At 43.3% G+C, this 20,079-nt stretch overlaps 1 protein-coding gene and 1 long non-coding RNA gene across 3 annotated transcripts in view; one reads left to right on the plus strand and one right to left on the minus strand.

The window, feature by feature from the left end:
* Positions 1–9,800: 9,800 nt before the first annotated feature.
* Positions 9,801–12,422, plus strand: LOC113625715 (uncharacterized). Of its 2 annotated transcripts, XR_003434812.1 has the most exons (4): positions 9,801–10,179; positions 10,284–10,433; positions 10,952–11,042; positions 12,121–12,422. It is a non-coding gene; the product is annotated as an uncharacterized LOC113625715 (long non-coding RNA). The 2 variants fall into 2 exon arrangements; XR_003434811.1 differs by having other exon boundaries at positions 9,801–10,433.
* Positions 12,423–17,183: 4,761 nt separating this feature from the next.
* MEDAG (mesenteric estrogen dependent adipogenesis) overlaps positions 17,184–20,079 on the minus strand; it is a 21,948-nt gene continuing 19,052 nt past the window's right edge. The window contains exons 4-5 of the mRNA XM_027116568.1: positions 19,371–19,656; positions 17,184–17,531 (exon numbers count right to left, since the gene is read on the minus strand). Of these exons, the coding sequence (XP_026972369.1) occupies positions 17,407–17,531; positions 19,371–19,656 (411 nt within the window). The 3' untranslated portion in view covers positions 17,184–17,406. The remainder of the gene's footprint in view (positions 17,532–19,370; positions 19,657–20,079) is intronic.

Consider the following 20,079-nt stretch of genomic DNA (forward strand, 5'->3'; position numbering starts at 1 on the left):
GGACGCTGCACTATTTCACTTGTCATTCAGATGTACAGATTCAAGCATGACTGTGGTCCTAAATCAAACTGAAGTCATCGAAGGTGCATGAAGACCTTTCCAAAGGGATCACAGCACAAATTGCTTTAAAGGAATAGATTTTCACATCCGCATTTCTCAGTATATCCTTTCTTAACATGTATCTGCCTGAGACACAAAGCTGCATATCTAGTGGGTCTTTTCCTTCCCGCATCCTTTTCTCCCTTCCCCACTTCACCATAGGATCTTACTAAGGTGCATTACACCTCAGGGTGTTAGCTGCCAATGGTGAGAGGGGCGCCGGGAGCTTCATTATGGTGATTTCAGGGAACTCCCTTGTAACCCAAATTCCATATACTTACCTAGGGCTTGCCGTTCTAGGTCAAGAGTAAAGGGTGGGGCTATAACCAGAGCATTATGGCCTGTGCAGGGATGTTCTGAATGTAGGTACACTGTAGATTGGTGTGGCTGACAGTAATGGCTAGTTTTCCCTGTCCTAAAAATTATCAAATGTTCATCCCTCTTTAAGGAGAAGCTTCTAAGAGGAGAGCAGAGAATATAGATTGCTGAAAATGGCTCTTTCCCCTACATATTTAAAGGTAAGCACTTTTCCAGCTTTAAAAAAATCCCTAGGATATGTCACTAGCTGGAAAGAAGAGCATCTCTGTTTAGATGAAGCAGTACAGGATGGCGATGCTGATTCTTTTCAATGTACCTGGAATCTTTTCTGAGACTATCAAATTTTTAAAGAGTCACTGGATAAAACTGGTACATAAAAATCTTGTGATCTTTTTTTCAGATTTTGTATTCATCATTCAATAAGGTATTTAAAGCTAAGTTTTTAACCCAAACATATTATGAAATATTTACTTCAATATAGCCAGTCCTCATTTTATTTTGTGATGTGAAATATTTAACAATACATGAAAGTATACGCTAGCTTGTCAGACTAGTAATTTTCCATATATAACTATATACTTACCATATATAACTTTCTCTTTCATTAAATACATAGTAAATGTTTGATTTGGTTTCCAAATAAATCAATGGAATTGTTTCTGATTTTTATGCATGATATTATTTAATTATTTTCCAGAGTCAAGCACCAGAGTTCTGCACACATGAGAACATATTTAACGAAAGAACCTCATATTTTTTATCATACTCCTCACTTCACAGACAACTTACATATTTAGCCACACATTTCATTGCATTATTTTTGTTACTTGGATGTAATTAATCATATTAGACCTGAATCTTTCTACACTTCTCCTGTCTACTTTTAATAATCTTCCCTACAATATGCATTCTATAATTTATCAGTAGTTTTCATAATATTCCTCAAAACATATATTAACATTTATTTAAACTAGAATTGTAGTCAGATATTTATTTTGACAGGAAGTAAACCTAATTTCACTTGTTGGTTGGACCACAAGGACTGGTTTTACCAGCTAGGTAAACATGGTGTAAATTGTATGAATTAAATCTTCAGCTCAAAGATTTGGATAAAAATATAGAGTATGCAATGACAAAAGCATTTTTATAAAAAAAAAGATTATATTGGAAAACCTTTATTGAAATTAATGTTCCTATTTTCCAAGTCCTTTTTGAGTATATAATATTAAATAAGTTTCTTCCAAATGAAGGAGTAACAGATGTAATTTAATAGTCATTTGTTAAGACGTGCCTTTTCAGGCCATATATGACAAACCCACAGCAAACATCATTCTCAGTGGTGAAAAATTGAAAGCATTTCCTCTCACATCAGACACAAGACAAGGATGTCCACTCTTGCCACTATCGTTCAACATAGTTTTGGAAGTCCTAGCCATGGCCATCAGAGAAGAAAAAGAAATAAAAGGAACCCAAATCAGAAAAGAAGAAGTAAAACTGTCACTGTTTGCAGATGACATGATACTATACATAGAGAATCCTAAAGGTGCCACCAGAAAACTACTAGAGCTAATCAATGAATTTGGTAAAGTTGCAGGATACAAAATTAATGCACAAAAATCTCAAAATGAAAATCAAAATGAATGTACAAAATAACATAGGAAGAACACTCTTTGACATAAATCACAGCAAAATCTTTTAGACCCACCTCTTAGAGTAATGGAAATAAAAACAAAAATAAACAAATGGGACCTAATGAAACTTAAAACTTTTGCACAGCAAAGGAAAATATAAATAAGACGAAAAGACAACGCTCAGAATGGGAGAAATATTTGCAAACAAATCAACAGACAAAGGATTAATCTCCGAAATATATAAACAGCTCATGCAGCTCAATATTAAAAAAAACAAACAACCCAATCAAAAAAATGGGCAGAAGACCTAAACAGACACTTCTCCAAAGAAGATATACAGATGGCCAAGAGGCACACGAAAAGCTGCTCAACATCACTAATTATTAGAGAAATGCAGATCAAAACTACAGTGAGGTATCACCTCACACCAGTTAGAATGGGCATCATCAGAAAATCTACAAACAACAAATGCTGGAGAGGGTGTGGAGAAAAGGGAACCCTCTCGCACTGTTGGTGGAAATGTAAATTGATACAGCCACTATGGAGAACAGTATGGAGGTTCCTTAAAAAACTAAAAACAGAATTACCATATGACCCAGCAATCCCACTACTGGGCATATACCCTGAGAAAACCATAATTCAAAAATACACATGCACCCCAATGTTCATTGCAGCACTATTTACAATAGCTAGGTCATGGATGCAACCTATATGGCCGTCGACAGACGAATGGATAAAGAAGATGTGGTACATATATACAATGGAATATTACTCAGCCATAAAAAGGAACGAAATTGGGTCATTTGTAGAGACGTGGATGGACCTAGAGACTGTCATATAGAGTGAAGTAAGTCAGAAAGAGAAAAATAAATATCATATATTAACACATATATGTGGAATCTAGATAAATGGTACAGATGAACCGGTTTGCAGGGCAGAAATTGAGACACAAATGTAGAGACCAAATGTACGGACACCAAGCGGGGAAGTGGCGGGAGCGGGGAGCTTGGTGGTGGTGGGATGAATTGGGAGATTGGGATTGACATGTATACACCAATATGTATAAAACTGATAACTAATAAGAACATGTCTAAAAAAATAAAATAAAATATTTTAATAAAAATTTTATATAAAAATACAATAAAATGAAAATAAAATTCAAATATAAAAAAAAGACAGGCCTTTTCAGTATACTTCTCAGAAAAACGAGATAGGGAATAACTCAATAACTGGATGACAAATCATCTAATTATTTGCTTTCAATGAAACTGAAGGAGTACACAAGCAAGCTGTCAGCCAATCAATCATTAAAAAATCACCTTGTGATTTTTGGCATATAACCATAAAGAGTTCAGAGTGTCGAATGGCAATGCTACACTAAAACTCCTTTCATTCACATCTACTTAATTATGAGAACAAGGTTTCTCAACACTAGCATTTATAAATTGAAAAAAAAAAAGCAGGAAAAATTGATGCTGAATGTGGTCTCATTCCCAACATAATAACACTCAAATCTGGAAACATAAAGTAATTGAAAACAAAACAGCCCCATTTATCTCATCAAGATGCAATTCCAAAAAATTTACTTTTTCTGTTTAGTAATTATTAACATTTGTAATGTGTTTATTGCTTTGAGCAATTCTGTACTAAAAATAATTGTGATAACTCAATACTTAGGGTCCTATAACATGTTTAAAAATTAATGTCAATTAATATACTGAAATAGTTGCAAAGAGGTATAATGGAGTGATCAATAAATTGCTTTCAAACACAAAATATATTAGAGCAGCGTAAAATTCTATGGAGGAAGTAGACTGGGAGTAAGAGCTCAAGAAGGAAAGAGAATGAAATAAATGATCTGTTAAAGAAGAGCTTGTTTGTATATATTTTTTAAAAAGGGTCAGAGTGAGTATCAATTTGCTAAGGTGGTTAGATTACCCACTGGTTATATGTAAAGAAATGATTTAATGGTCTTGTTTTAAAATGTCAATATTTAGGATGGGCTGGAAGTTTTATCTTTTACAGCTATTTAAATTTATAATAAGAACTTTTCTGTGGACTTTAAAAATATGTGAATTTGAAGACCACTGACCTAGACTCCATAAGTACCCATTTGGTTTTGGCTTTCATCCCAAATGTTTCTTCTTCAGACAACTGTTACTGTTTGGGAAGCTGGCATAACCCTTACTGTCAGATGGTAAACCTCCCAGTAGGGGATATAACGTGACTCAGTGGGATAGCCGGTAACTCGGAAATTAGGAGTCTTGCAGACCTGCACTTTTTGGAAGTCTGTCGTATATTATGCTGGGGAAAAATGAATGAAAATTTGGGGGGTAACTTCTTCGTGCTATAGTCACTGGATTAATGCTTTCAGTTTGTCCTCAGAACAACCACCTTATGCAGCAGTCATCATTCCCACTTTGCCAACCATAAAACTGAGCTGTAGCTGGCTGGTTACTTGCCTAAGGGAGCAGAGGAAATAAGGGGTAATTAGAGCAGGGAGCTGAGGCTGGAACCCATTTCTGCCTGACTGCACCACAGTCTGGACAGTACTCCATTTGACTTCTCGACAATGTGAACTTTTAAGGTGAAAAGATCCTCTATGTTGGAAGTAATTTACAGAGTGAACACAGACAAGGGAAGGTCCTCCATGCTAATTTCCCACCTACCACTGATGCCATGAAAGACGGCGGGGCTTTCACAGCCCCACCCCCTCTCACCCACCAATGAGCTTAGAGAGGCAGCTGATGGACAGAAATTCCCACCACCCTCGGTTCAGGTGGAATTGAGGGAGAAGTTGCAAGCAAACATTGCTTTAGGAAGCAATAGTTGGAGGAGTGAAGGTAAGGGTAAGGGGACTGTGGCCTTGTTCCAGCTTCCAAGACTAGTATTGGGTGGAAGTGCTAACAATTACTCACTTACCCAGTCATTCAGTTGTCATTGCCTGCCTACCGTATACCAGGTAATGAACTCAATTCATGCTCCATGTCTAGGTAGCACAGTTCTATTAACTGTATACTGGCTCTGTTGTAAAGCATGACGCACAGTGGCTTTATGAAAGACCCATGTGTTAATTTTCTCAATTTTCCTGTGGGAGCTTGGGATACTCTTTGAAGGGGAAACCCCCTCTGATGCTTGGAGGAGACCTGTGCGTGCAGTGGGTCTGATCTGAGTTCATTTTCTATAAGCCTTCTCTGATTACTCTCTATTGGTTTTGGACTCTGAATAATACAAGAAAGGTGAACAAATTCAAGCGTGTATATCAATCTGATTTGAATTGGAATGTACCGAATGAAAGCAGGCACTGCTCCTGTCTTAGGTGTGAACGCAGTCTTCGTCGTGGTGGCGTAGGAATCCCGATCGGTATCACCTGCTAAAAGCACAATAAAACAGTTTTAAATGTGGCAAGCCAGCATATTTTGATCAAATGTTGTTTTAATAATTAAAATAATTTTGCAAGAGACAAACGTTTTGGGTGGTAATGCAGAGTGTAAAGGAGTGAAGGCCAACTTGTGAGCTCCACTAGGGTAGAGGGGAAGCTCAATTTAATTATGAGTTCCCCCCCTAGATAAAAATAGGTCTATTGTTTTTCTTGAGAACTCACATATACTATTTTAAAGAATTCGAGCAATACATAAAAATATAAAGAAAAGAGTTCATTTGAAATTCTGTCATCTTAGGATGTTCACTATCGCTGTTTTATTGCCTGACTTTTCATGCATCACATTAGATATACCTGTAAATGCATGAACTGATTTTACACAAAGAGGGTCATAGTTTCCATGTCAGGTTCTCTCCTGGACCCCTTGTCGTGGCTCTTTCCTGGCCCTGCTTGTAATCACCCTCCTCCCAAGTAGCCCATGTCAACAATTGTGCCTGTTTCTTTCCAGACTTTTATAACTGCTACTATAATCATATACAGATTGATATATACGTACATCAATACATTATCACATTGGGTTCTAGTCCTATTTTGTTTTACAAAAACAGGCTCATCTTACACAAAGTGTCCTCTTCTACTTGTCACTTAACGGCGCCGTATGGGAAGCCCCTCTGACTCGTCTGGTGCAGCTGTAATTAATTCTTTGTAACGACTGTGCAAGATTCCGCGGCATAGCTGTTCTTTAAAGCTGTGAGAGTGAGTGAGCTCAGCAAGGGAGGGAGTGGCATTAGAGGAGGTGACGTCCAAAGGCTGAAGCCCGGGGCCCCCCAGTGTCAAGAGGCTGGGGAGATGAGGGGAAGCCGGTGAAGGAGGCTGAGAAGCTCAGTGAGCGGAGTGGAGACCCAGGAGGCTGTGGTGTCCTGATGGCCGAAGGAAAAACATGATTCCAGGAGGAGGGAGGGACACCTACAACGGCAAATGCTGCTGGCGGCCCAGAGGGTGAGGATGGAGAATTCACCAGTATGCAGACACGAGGATTGATCTGCCCCAACCTCCCCTTGTGAACGGAGGTACCACCAGATTACTTGGGAATATATTTTTAAAATTTAATTCGATCATTCTCTCTTTCTTCATATCTAGGCAGTTACCTGTGGCTTTTTAGATTTCACTAGCACCTGGGTGAAATGATCCCTTCCATGTTCGAAGCAAAGCCGTCTGGGGTCCATCACCTCACCTCTCACACCGCACCCACCTCACTGCCTGCCTTTTCTCCCGTTCACGCATCCTGAATACAATTGCCGTAAAGCATCTTTCTCAAAGGTGTCTTCAATTTCCAAATAGTCTGAGAACCCAAATGCCACTGCCTACATATAAAAAAGAAACATTTAGTTTTTGCCATCTGTGTACTTCTCCCCATCTCTCCCATCTCTCCACCTCTGCCATCCAGGGCTTGTTTCTCATCGAAAAGGTCCTTGAATCCAGCCAGGCAGCTGCATCTGCCCCTCTGTAACTATTCACCCGCCGCCTTCACACGGGGTGAGTTTCACCTCCACCTGAGGCTTCCCCGGGCTAACTAAAGCCTTAGCCCCTGCCTGTCACGCTCTGTCCTTCTGTTCGCAGACTCCTGGCTGGTGTCTACGCTCTGATCCCATTATACTAGAAAAGACATTATCCTTTGATTCTCCTTCTTTAGTGGGAACCACTTTATACTTTAAAGCATTTTATTCCAACAGCAGAATTAATGTTCTTTGTTAAGAGAATTTCAAGCACGGACAAGTAGGTGGGGAGAAATTGTGAGGCTGTGTTGCTCTTAAAATAAACTATCACTTCACCTGATTTGAAGCTCTGAGTTTGACTCTTAGAAGGATCTGGAAGGATCTTCTGCACAGAGACTGTCTTTTTCCGAAGCAAGCAACACCAATCTAGGCCTGATCACTCTGCAGATGCAAGTAGGATTTGAGATGAAGAACACCCTAGATTATCCGGTGGGCCCTAAATGCAATTTCAGTGTCCTCGTAAGGAAGGCAGAGGGAGGTTGGCCACGGAAGAGGAGGAGGTGATGTGACCATGGAGGCCGAGACTGGAGTGATGGCCACAGGTCAAGAATACTGACAGGGCTTCCCTGGTGGTGCAGTGGTTGAGAGTCCGCCTGCCGATACAAAGGACACGGGTTCGTGCCCCGGTCTGGGAGAATCCCACATGCCGTGGAGCGGCTGCGCCCGTGAGCCATGGCCGCTGAGCCTGCGCGTCCGGAGCCTGTGCTCCGCAACGGGAGAGGCCACAACAGTGAGAGGCCCGCGTACCGAAAAAAAAGAAAAAGAATGCCGACAGCCACCAGAAGCTGGAAGACGCAAGGACGGATTCTTCCCAAGAGCCACCAGAGGGAGTGCAGCCATGCCAATAGCTTGATACCAGGCTTCTGGCCTCCAAAATGTGAAAAAAATAAATTTCTATTGTTTTCAGCCACCAGTTTGTGGAAATTTATGGCGGTCCTTGGAAGGAATACAGCACTTAAGAGCCCAGTCGATAGTAATAGTTCGATAGCAATTCGTCCATAGGCGTCATCGGCCTCATCCTATTTTGAGACCAGAGCTGGACAGTGACACATTAGGCCCACCTTTTAGAGGGTAATCCTTCCATCAGTGGAGGATGGAGTAGCACAGAGTGGCTGTTAGAGACTCAGGACCGGAGGTGAAGGGGCAAACTCCCCCAGGGGAAGGGACACTTTGGAGGCAGAATCAGTGACGCCTGGAGATGACATTGAGGTGTCAGTGAAGCTGCCCTCCCCTCTCCTTTAAGCAGATGGGACCCTCCTTACTGAGCTTCCAAGTCTAGGAAGACAAAGAGTATAGTTTTGTACGTGTTGCGTTTGAGGCCCTTCTGTGCCATCCAAGTGCATCTGGTAGACAGATGGATATTTTGGTCTGAGATCTAGGAAGAGCATCTGAGTTAGAGATAAAGATGAGAGAGCCATTGATTGGCACCTTTATGTAGACTAGAAGCCCTGTGGCAGGATATGGCCACTCACATAGGGGATGTAAGCCAAGAAGGAGAAAACCTGGAGGACGCCAACATTCCCAGACAAGAGGGGGGAGAGCAGACAGTGAAAGAAACCAAGACAGGGTGGCTAGAAATGGAGGACGAGACTCAGGGGAGTGGGGCGGGGGGCCGGGGGGGGCGTTCCTGGGGAGGGCTCCAGCTCCTCTGCCTGGACACCATAGAGAAACTCGTGTTGTAAATATTTTTGTATTAATTATTTTCATTTGCTCTTCGTAATTTACAAAGGGATGAATGGGATGAAAGTATGCATTTCATTCATTCTCCTGGGACTACAATTCTAGGGAATTTGCAGTTGAACAATCCCCACTGCTCCGTAGCCACCAGGGAACCACAATTACCCAGCTAGAGGGCTGCGATGGGTTATTATTGCCATGAGAAAGACCGGGATGGAGCTGACTACACAGTAATCATGCCAGTAGCACCACAGCTAGAGTGGCTCTCCCTCCACTGACACAAACAGCTGAGTTAGTACACCAGCTGCATTCGCATGCAGAATTAGTATTAAAAGCACTGCCTCTGTTAGATACAAAATCCCTTTGAAAGAAAAATCAGCGAAGTTTAGAAGCGACAGCTGAATGCCATAGTTCCCAGCCTCTGCTACAGCCACCGGGGTGGGGGTGGGGGACGCTGCAGATCCTCTTGGGGGTCGCTTCTCTGCATTCTGCAGCCCCTCCCCGCCCTCTTTCTGCGCTGTTTCCCAGATCCTGCCGGGGATCAGGGCCCCCGCTGGGTCTGCTCTCTTCAGAGCTCCCGACCTCTGTTGCTTCTTTGTCTTTGTCTTTGTTCTCCAGACACTAGGCCTTCCTTTTGCTTGTCCCCTCCTGGACATTTCATGGGGTGTTTAAACTCCGAGCTGTTTAGGGAGGGCTTTGACAGAAGGTATGGCGAAGGGCTGGAAAGGGGCAAGGTCGTGAACACCCTTTCATTTTCCCTGACTCCCAGCCTCTCCTTAAATTGAGTCCCACCCGTAAGGGGGAGGCACACACCCTTGAAGACCCGAGCGGCCTTCGCTCCAGGCACCGCGTCTCCAAGGGAGACCCCGTCCCCGCCCCCCGCCGGCTGGCAAGGTCCGCAGTCTTACTTGGCAGGATCTTGTGGCCGCATTGAGAAGGACACGGAGCCTCCCCAGGCTCTGCCATTCTTGCTAGAAGAGGCCGTCGCTGGGCCTCTCGCACCAGCCGGGCTGGGTGCTGCGCGGCTGCTTTGCGACGCTTCGCCATGGAGACGCGGGGAGGTTCCCGGCGGCTCAGCCCCCGGCAGACGAGGTGCAGGGCGCTTCACCGGGCCGGCTGGGGGACCCGGTCTGAAAGTAAAAAGATGTGTTTCTAGTAATATGATGGATACCTTACTTTCGTGTATTTGTCTAGTTCATGCAATGAGCTTTCCCGAGAACTGTCTTATATATATTTGGGGAGAGGAGCAAAAGGGGCCGAAGAGAAAGTAATATTGTCAGATTTTCAACTGCAAATTGCCAGCTATGCACAATTTTCAGCTTAAGCGAATGAAGGCGAAGTCGTCAGGGATCTTGCAGGATCCGAGCAAGAGGAATTAAAAATCACAAGTAATCTTGCGTTACGTGGAACTAGAACCAGAGTTTCTGAGATAGTTTCATGCCATCAAACTGGTCATCTCTGCACAGGAATGAGGAGCCGGCAGGGAGGTGATAGAAAAGTGCGCTTGGAAAGAGGAGTGAGTAGGGACGTGCGTGACACCTTTCTTCTCACCAGGCCATGTTCCTGGCACCAAAAATCGTTTTTGTGACGGTCAGTGTCATCATTCTTCTGTCCCCACAGGTTCAACTGGGTCTCTCACCCCCATGTATGTGGAGGGTCTTTTATATTATTTGACAGCTACCTGGTCATTTGGCACATAGGTGCTTAGTGATATTGAATGTCTCCTGGCTAGGACACAGCTATTACCCACTTGGATGCGAAGAGGAAACAGTAAGTACGCATTGGAGACTGTTGGCACCATGCTTAGAAAGCAATTTACAACCATCCCTTAACCTTTCAAGGGGTTATTCTAACATAGACCTTAAGCGAACAGTGAAGTAACAAAAGGGAATTTATCAAAGGAGACAGAATAGGCATCAAAGTAAGGATCCCATGTATATATGCAAGGATTTCTTTAAACTGAAGAGCTCAACCAGAAGTTTCTGAGAGTAGCGTCCCATCCATGTAATGGAATGAATATAACAGATTTAGGCTCTCAAATTTATAGCAATGAATGGCGGGACACACAGGCTTCTGTCGATGTTATTAGAAGGAATGAGTCTAAATTAGGATTTAGTAGTGGAGTCTAAATTAAGAAAGTAACACCCAATAACAGATTACTGTCTGGAAATAGTAGAGCTAATTAGCATAGCATAATTTAAAAGAAATACACTTTAAAAATAGAGCAGTGAGTATATAGAATTTTTGCAGTGAATTTGTATTAATATCTTACATTTGTCTCGTCTTAGGCAAGCTGTGAAATGGCGGGGAGGGATACTCGCGGAACCGAGAGCCAGAAGATCCGTCACTTTCTACCTGAAGGCCTTGGGCGTAAAGCAGGTACTGCTCCGGGCCTCAGCTTCCTTATCTGTAAAAGGAATATGTGAGTACCCACCTCAGTGGGCTGTAAAGATGAATAATTCTAAGGATAATTTATAAATCGTAAAGCCACACACACCTAAGGTATTGCTCTTTTGTCTTATTACTCTTTTGATCTTTTTTTTAAAAATTTAATTTTATTAAAAAAATTTTTTAAATTATTTATTTATTTTATTTTTGGTTGTGTTGGGTCTTCATTTCTGCGTGCAGGCTTTCTTAGATGTGGCAAGCTGGGGCTACTCTTCGTTGCCGTGCGCTGGCTTCTCATAACAGTGGCTTCTCTTGTTGTGGAGCACGGACTCTAGGCGCGCGGGCTTCACTAGCTGTGGCACGCAGGCTCAGTAGTTGCGGCTCACAGGCTCTAGAGAGCAGGCTCAGTGGTTGTGGCTCACGAGCTTAGATGCTCTGCGGCATGTGGGATCTCCCCAGACCAGGGCTTGAACCCGTGTCCCCTGCATTGGCAGGTGGATTCTTAACCACTGCGCCACCAGGGAAGTCCTTCATTCTTTTTTATAGCCTTTCATTTCTGCTTCTGCTTCTGCAGACGGATGGTTGATACAGGCCCATTTCATTATGAGCAGTACAGCACTCTTCCTGCCTTTGAATTTGGGTTCCTTGAGGCAACTCCGTTTAAGGATTAAGCAGAATATTTTTCCTTTCTTCTTTCCCTCAACAAATACTGAGCACCTGAAGTGAGCTGGATGATGACATTAAGGGCAGTGCCCAGAGTATTATGGGACCTTGGGGGAGGGGGAGAGGAATTGCCTGAGCTGAGTTTTCCAAGATGCCCGGGAGGCGACCAGATGAAGAGGGAGAGGTGCCCCAAGGCCCAGGAAGGACCCAGGAGGGGGAAACAGCCTGTGTCCTCCAGAGGCCCTGTGAGCTTGGTCTTGCCATACTGTGAAGGGGGAGGGGGACAGCCCAGCAGCCCCACAGCCCCGCTGAGGAGCTCCACCTGAACATGAGGAGTGTGCACTGAGTGGGTCAGGCAACAGCGTGAGGGCTCAGGTCAGTCGTTTAAGTAAATCCTCTTTTCCAGCAGTAAGAGAAGCAAGGTTCCATTCACCTGCCAGAGTGGATCCATCACACAGACACTAAGACCTTGAGGTTGCCAACGCTCCTGTGACAGAGTTTGGAATTGACCAAAACCAGTTGAGAGCAGCTGCATCAAATGAATTAAATGCGAACTGGTTTCCCATTCACATTATTACAAGAAATTTCTTTCTGCCACACACACGTACAGAGGGAGCGTGATATGAAGAAGTCAAGATGGGGCTGGGTGGTGGAGGGAAGAGACAGCAACGAAGCAACACTCAAAATTTTTTTTTTCTTTCTTCCTTTTTTGCGGTACGCGGGCCTCTCACTGCTGTGGCCTCTCCCGTCGCGGAGCACAGGCTCCAGACGTGCAGGCTCAGCGGCCACGGCTCACGGGCCCAGCCGCTCCGCGGCATGTGGGATCCTCCCGGACCAGGGCACGAACCCGTGTCGTCTGCATTAGCAGGCGGACTCTCAACCACTGCGCCACCAGGGAAGCCCGAACACTCAACTTTTGCCTGTGAAGGAGAAGAGGGTCTAGCGGGGGAAGAGGGTGTGGGTCACATGGAGACTTGAAAGGAGAGAAGAATAACCAAGTTCATAGGCCAAGGGTAAGAAGCAGGGAGAGAGAGAGAACTTGATGCTCCAGGAGAGAGTAGACAGGGTCCCAGCCAGGAGAAAGCAGATGTACCAGCAAGCTATCCCCAAACTGAGCGTGTCCACACCACCTGGGCATTTGACGAGAACACGAGTTCTGAGTCAGTAAGTCGGGGGGAAGCAAGATTCTGCTTTTCTAACAAGATCCCCAGGTGATTCGTAACGCTTGAGATGGACAGGTCTAGAGCCTTGTCCCAGGACCAGCGGCCTCGGCATCACCTGGGAACTGGTTAGAAACGCAGAAACACAGCTCTCCCTCCCTCCCCCACCGAGCTCCTGAGTCAGGATCTGCAGCTGAACCTCCAAGAGATTCCAGGGCACATTCGAGTTTGAGGACCTCTGCTCCGGGTAGCACGACAGGAAAGGCTGCCTCCGGAACGAGCGGAAGCATGTGAAAGAGTTGATGGGAGACTTGGCCGGTGACTGTTTCCAAAAGCCCAGAAGAGGTCACGGACATTCTTCAGCAATGCCAAGTGCTTTGGATATGAATGTACTGAGTGAAGTTTTTCTGGCTTGCTTGCTGTATTTTGGCAAGACTTCCTGTTATTATGTGGTATGCAATGCTTTTATTCAAGTGTCTTCATGTAAAAAAAAAAAATACTGTCTTTTCTCTTTGTTTTAGCTGATGGATTAACTCGTAAAACATTTTCTCCATTTCTGTGATGGACTCTGTATTATTAAGGGTTCTCTAGAGAAACAGAACCAATAGTGTGTGTGTGTGTGTGTCTGTGTGTGTGTGTGTGTGTGTGTGTGGAGAGAGAGAAAGAAACTTAGTTTAAGGAACTGGATCACACAATTGTGGGGACTGGCAAGTCCTAAATCTGCAAAGTAGGCCAGCAGGCCAGAGGCCCAGGGCAGCCCAGGGCAGATCCTACATTGCAGTTCAAGTCTGAAGGTCATCTGTGCAAAATTTTGTCTTGCTTAGGGGAGGTCAGACTTTTGTTCTATTCAGGCCTTCAGCTGATGGGAGAGGTCCATTCACATTGTGGAGGGCAATCTGCTTTACTTAAAGTCCACTGATTTAAATGTTAGCCTCATCCAAAACACCCTCATAGAAACATCAAGAATAATGTTTGTCGACACATCTGGACACCGTGGCCCAGCCAAACTGACACTTAAAATTACCATCAGAGATCCAGGTCTTCCTGAGGTCACCTGGTTCATATCTGCCACTAAGAGGGGTTGTGTTTAAGCCGTCCAAGAATGATTGCTCTGTTTTTATTGAAAAATCCAGAAAAGAAAATTTTATAATGGTCTCTATTTTATTAGGACAGTCCAGTTTAACAGGGTAAATTCTAAGCTCTTCTTCTAACCTGCCACTCACCAAACTCACATTTTATCCAATTAAAGCTGTAACAGCAAGTTCAGACGTTTGATTCTATCAAAACCTCATCATCAATCGTATATAAATGTCACCTCCTTCCTGGGCCATCTCTGCTGTCTCTGATTCTTGTGTTTTTCTCTTCTCTGAACCCTTAAGAACAATTACTAATGCCTTGCATTATTGGGTCTCTCAAGTTTATTCAAGCCGTGAGTATCAAGTGTGAACACTCATTTTAAATCTGTTAGACCAGCAGTTAGCCATCCAAATGAATGTTCTCTTCTTCAAAGTAATCATTTATTATAATGACACTGCCATTGCTTAAAGCATCTTTGAAATTCTTTAGAAACTCCCTTCAAACACTGATGCACATTCTTTTGAATTTCTTAAATTGGGGTATAACTTTGCTCTTTGAAGACAGACGGGTATTTGAAACAGTAAGAAGACATTCGAGCTGATAATTAAGGTAGGCAATCAAGTTGGACAATGTTTTCCTTTGGCCAAAAATCAAACTCTAACCATGAGGTAATAAGAGAAAAACTCCCTTATTCTGTAGATAATGTCCAGATTGCATTCTTGTTGGAAAAAATTAATAGCTTCCAAGGTGACTCTTTCACTGAGAACTTCAGTAAATCAGTTGCTTGGATAAATTGATCCTTACATGTTTCTTTTAAAACTAAATTTTACAGTTACACGTCAGTAATTTTATCTCCAAAACTGGATCATAAGCGTTTTAGACGCTTTCCTTTTTGAATCTCTCCCGTAGCACTAATTTTATTGTTCTTACTAGCTGTACACCTGTCTTTTACAAGACTGGATGTTCCTTGAGAGCAAGGGCCATGTTTTAGGCACCTTTATATACCAGCTCCAGTGCACTGCACACAGTAGGCACTCAATCATATGTGATAAATGAATGAATGAATGGAATGAATGATTGCTTAGGCCATTCTTGTCCTATACATTTCTACTGATCTTAAACTGTTTAAGATGTCTGAATTAGGGCAAATATACATCCAGACTGAGGTCACTTTGACCCAGGAAGATCTGTCCCAATAGACTTTTCACCGATTTTATAGATTTCCCAGTATCAATTCTTTGTGACATTTGCTAATGAAATATACATTAGCACAGTGTATATTTCCTTGGAGGCAGTCATAAAACTTTGGTAAGTGAATATCGAATTAAGTAAATGCATTTGGCTCTGAGTTGACTGAAAACAATTTTTAATGATAAAAGAAACATTCCAGGGGCGGACACGGGTTTCAGCCCTGGTCCAGGAAGATCCCACATGCCACGGAGCAACTAAGCCCGTGCGCCACAACTATTGAGCCTGCGCTCTAGAGCCCATGAGCCGCAACTACTGAAGCTCACGAGCCACAACTACTGAAGCCCGCGTGCCTAGAGCCTGTGCTCCGCAACAAGAGAAGCCACTGCAATGAGAAGCCCGCGCACAGCAATGAACAGTAGACCCCGCTCGCAGCAACTAGAGAAAGCCCGCGGGCAGCAACGAAGACCCAACGCAGCCAAAAACAATAAATAAATAAAATAATAAATTTAAAAAAGAAAACTTCCAGATCTTTAGTCCATTTCTGGAGCGATTACCAAAGGTTTTCCTGAATTCAACTATTTTCAAAAAATGGACTTTGTCCATTTTTGTGAATAGAGTTTCTATCTCCTTTGGGAAGCATATACTATTTGATATTCACCTAAGGTTTGTTTGTTCTGGTGTATAACTTATTTTTTTGTTAATACTCTTCATTTTGCACCGAGTGAATAACAAATGTTTATCACCTTCTGTTATTAAGGAACATTCCCCTTTTCTGAAACATCAGTATCAATTTTTTTTCTCCAAATACTTCACAGACCTATTCTTCAAAGAAGGCTCTTGATAAAATAGCTGTAAAACCACAATTCTCACTGTAATAAGTTACAAGGCCAACATACCACCTGCAGGGTGTGACGGAAAGATCACACATACTTGGTCACAAATTTACTCAATTCGATGCTGAATGTTAAGGAAAAATTTAATTGCACAAATATAGTACATACCATTTCAAATATAAATGAAAGGACAATCAGTAGTGCTATCATAATGTATAATACAGGAATATTTTTTAAAAGGACAGAAAAATTATACTCGGGACCCAGAAATCTTTCTCATTATAAGCCTGTGTAGCAACTCATTCATGCAGGTTTTTAGGATGTAAATAGGATGATGTTTTGTGTCTTTTGGAAGAACTCCACTGTAGCTATGAGATGAAAAATGTATTGCTGTAACAATGTATTATGGTAATGGTATAGCTATCTTCTATTCTGCTTTTAGTGTTAGGATTGCTAAAAGCTTATGAAATACCCAACTGACATAATGTGCTTTTAACAGAGAGGACAATGCCGCATACATTATCCTTCTCCTGTCATGTTTGGTATCACATCACCTGGCCTCTTTCTACACGGGCCACTTTGTTAAGAGGGAGGTCAAGGGAGTTCAAATTTCAGGCAGCGGGTGGCAGGGTTACCGCCTTATCAACCTGGCCAATCCTCCCGCGAGCCTCACCGTGAATGTTTCTCCTAAGGTTTCATCCTATGGGCAGGATGAAAAACATACTTGCCTTCTGATGAAGGATGTCCTGGGCTTTTTGCTCAGCAACGTTTGCAAGAGAATGGCACTGCTAACCCCGTGCTTGCTGGGTTTGGGTTCAGACAAGCAGAGGGCTAAACCCAGATTTATGAAGTGTCACAGGGCAAAACCCAGGTCAGGTGGCTCCCACAAAGGCTGCCCAGGAGCTCCCAGGACGCCAGGGCATAAGCGAAATATTCAGGGTGGCAGGACTCTGCCACTCCCTCTGCCTCTTCAGAGAAGTGTTAAAAGGAGAGGAACCGCCCAGGCCATGGGGCCAAAGCCCTCCCATCCTGAAGACAGCTGCATCAGCCCTGCCAAAGCATCGCCCACAAAAATGGAAAGGAGAGGGGCTTCCCTGGTGGCGCAGTGGTTGAGAGTCCGCCTGCCGATGCAGGGGACAGGGGTTCGTGCCCCGGTCCGGGAAGATCCCACATGCCGCGGAGCGGCTGAGCCCGTGAGCCATGGCCGCTGAGCCTGCGCGTCCGGAGCCTGTGCTCCGCAACGGGATACGCCACAGCAGTGAGAGGCCCACGTACAGCAAAAAAAAAAAAGAAAAAAAAAAAATGGAAAGGAGGGGTCTCTGTAGGAGCAGAGGGCAGAGGTACCCGCCTCCCATCTCTCTTGGATCCCCTCAGCCTTGGGTTCTGGCACAGGCCTGGGGTGTAGGAGGAGCTGCAAAATGTCCAATCCAATCAGATAAATGGGTTGGGTGTCTCTTCAGATTCCAGAACACATGGAAATGGTAATTCTGCCAAAAGAGGCTCCATCAGAGCTGATCTGGGTGACAGACTGCAGTTAAAAACTTCATCTAGTGAACCTGAGAAAAGTAAACAGGGCTTGCATTATTACCATCTCTGGAAAACTACAACCCAAATCCAACAGTACCTAAGGCCCATGCAGCATCCAACGTAACCATTTCAATAACGAATAGGGAATCCTGGCTTCCTCAGAAAAACTCAAAACGCTGACAGAAACGTGTTCCTTTCTGTTCACCAGGAGGATGTGGATGTCACTTGCTTCTCCATGGGCTGGAGTTACAGGTACCCTTTCTCACTTGATGACAAAAGGCCCACAGGTGGGGAAAAGATGCCTAGGACAAAGGTCTGTTCTCGAGAAGGAGATGAAGCCAGGCTAAGTGATCACCAGGGCTGAGCCAGCGGAGCTGCCTGCCGAGTGGCTGATGCATGGTGGTTGGGTCACCTGCAGTGCATGACGACGACTCAGGTGGGCCTTGAAGAATCCTTCCCCACTGCTCTGAAGTAGAAGTGGCCCCAGGGCCGGCTCGGAGTAAACTTGCAAGGAAGCACTGCCCAACTTCACATGCCCCTCAGTCTCCCCAGGATGCCAGTGAACACCCGGGCAGCATAAAGGACAGTGGGTGAGGGATGAAGAAACAGAAAAACCCTGCTCAGGCTGCTGTGGCCAGTGGGTGGGCTGGGGGGTGTCCCAGGAAGGACCTGGCATCTGGGATGGCCACAACCAGGCAAGGTAATCTTCCCCCAAAAGGATGAGCACATAACTTCCCCTCCCCCCCCCACCATGGCAGCAATGGAGCAGAGAACAAAGGCATCTTTGTAAGAAGTACCCAGACAGAGAAAGCAAAGCAACAAAGAGGGAGAGAGAAGGAGGAGGGGGAAAGGCAGGAGGGAGGGAGGGAAGCAGGCAGAGACAGAGACAGACAGAGACAGAGGGAAGCTGCTTTCCAGGATAAGAAATAGCTAGGAGTAAGCATTTTCGCTAGAAACATTGGAAGAAAGCAACTGTCATTAAATGCAACTAATGAAGCCTCTGTTTTTTGGGTTTTTTTTAACTTTTTGAAAATGACAGGTTCGTAGAGACTGGTGTTTTGTTGTTGTCTTTTGCTTGTTTTTCTTTGTTTATTTGTTTGCAATGAGCAGCAAAAGTCCTGGTTCAGGGAAGTTGCCTTCCAGCACAGACTAGCCTGGGACAGACAGCAGGCTCAGCAGAAGACCGATCCAGGTGACTTGACTGATATCACTGCCTTAGCCACATCGGATTGAAAAGTCTCCCCAGGTCCTGGGAAGGAGGTCCTGGATGGAAAATCTAGAACGCACCGGATGTGACCTGTGGTCTGTTAAGTGAAGCAGTCTCAAGAGATATTCTTTTGTGGTCTTAGAAACTCTGGAGGACCCTTCCAAATATTTATAAAGATGGATATCTCGACCATGTGTCTTCCCCCCTCAGCCAACACTTTTCCATACATTCTGTTGCCCTGAATATGCACATGAGGAAAGCATCATTCTTCTATAGTTAAATTATTGTTAATAATATTTCAATGAGTATTAACATGTATTTACATTAATAATATATTTTAAAATTATTTTCTGGGTATGCTGCACTGTAAAACTGCTATGTCAGAAAACTTAAAGGAGCCTAAAAGGAAAAGTCACTATATTTCTTTTCTTTTTTTTAATTTTTATTGACGTGTAATTGGTTTACAATGTTGTGTTAGTTTACTATATTTCTTTTTGGTAGTAAATGTTTCTCACTTCCTAGTTTCTGAAATATGTGATATTATATTTCCCCTTTACCAAGAAGCCTTACCTTTTCCATTAATTGATTCTCCTCCCCCATGCTATTATTCTACCCTTTAATTTAACTACGTTCTTCGGGTAGTTGAGAATTTTTAACATACCTCTGGAAGTTACACTGAATTTTCGGTCAGAGAAACTGCTCCTTCGGATTAAAGGTTCACTCATCTTTTCCAGAAATAATTTAATGGTCTCCTTCTTTTCTGGACTTGTACTTGACAAATTCAGAACTTTTCCATTCACTTTTACAGTGGAATTGCTGAGCCCAAACCAATAGAAGAAATCAAATAACGCGTCAGCTTTGAATTCATACGCAAAGCTCAAATTTTCTCCATTAACCACCTTGTTTCCTGGAGGGAGAAAATTCTTTACTGCCTCTTGAAAATCAAACTGAAAGAGAGAAGCATTTAATTAATTTCAGTGATATAATGATAATGTTGTATTACAGACTTATATCATAGAATTATATTATAGAATTAACAACTGTCCAAATGTCCAAAATATCACACCTCTTATTTCTCTTCCTTTCTGACATACTTTTTTTCCAAACAAGAAGGTATAGATTTTTTTTAATTGGGGTATAGTTGCTTTACAATGTTGTGTTAGTTTCTGCTGCACAACGAACTGAGTCAGCTATATGTACACATTTTCTGACATATTTTTAAACAGTTGCCTTTATCTTTTATTGATTTATTTGACATCTTTATTGGAGTATAATTGCTTTACAATGGTGTGTTAGTTTCTGCTTTATAACAAAGTGAATCAGCTATACATATACATACATCCCCATGTCCCCTCCCTCTTGCCTCTCCC

Source organism: Aethalodelphis obliquidens, unplaced genomic scaffold, assembly GCF_003676395.1.
Source record: "Aethalodelphis obliquidens isolate GAN/ISIS:26980383/991018 unplaced genomic scaffold, ASM367639v1 scaffold16, whole genome shotgun sequence".
Lineage (NCBI taxonomy): Eukaryota > Metazoa > Chordata > Mammalia > Artiodactyla > Delphinidae > Aethalodelphis > Aethalodelphis obliquidens.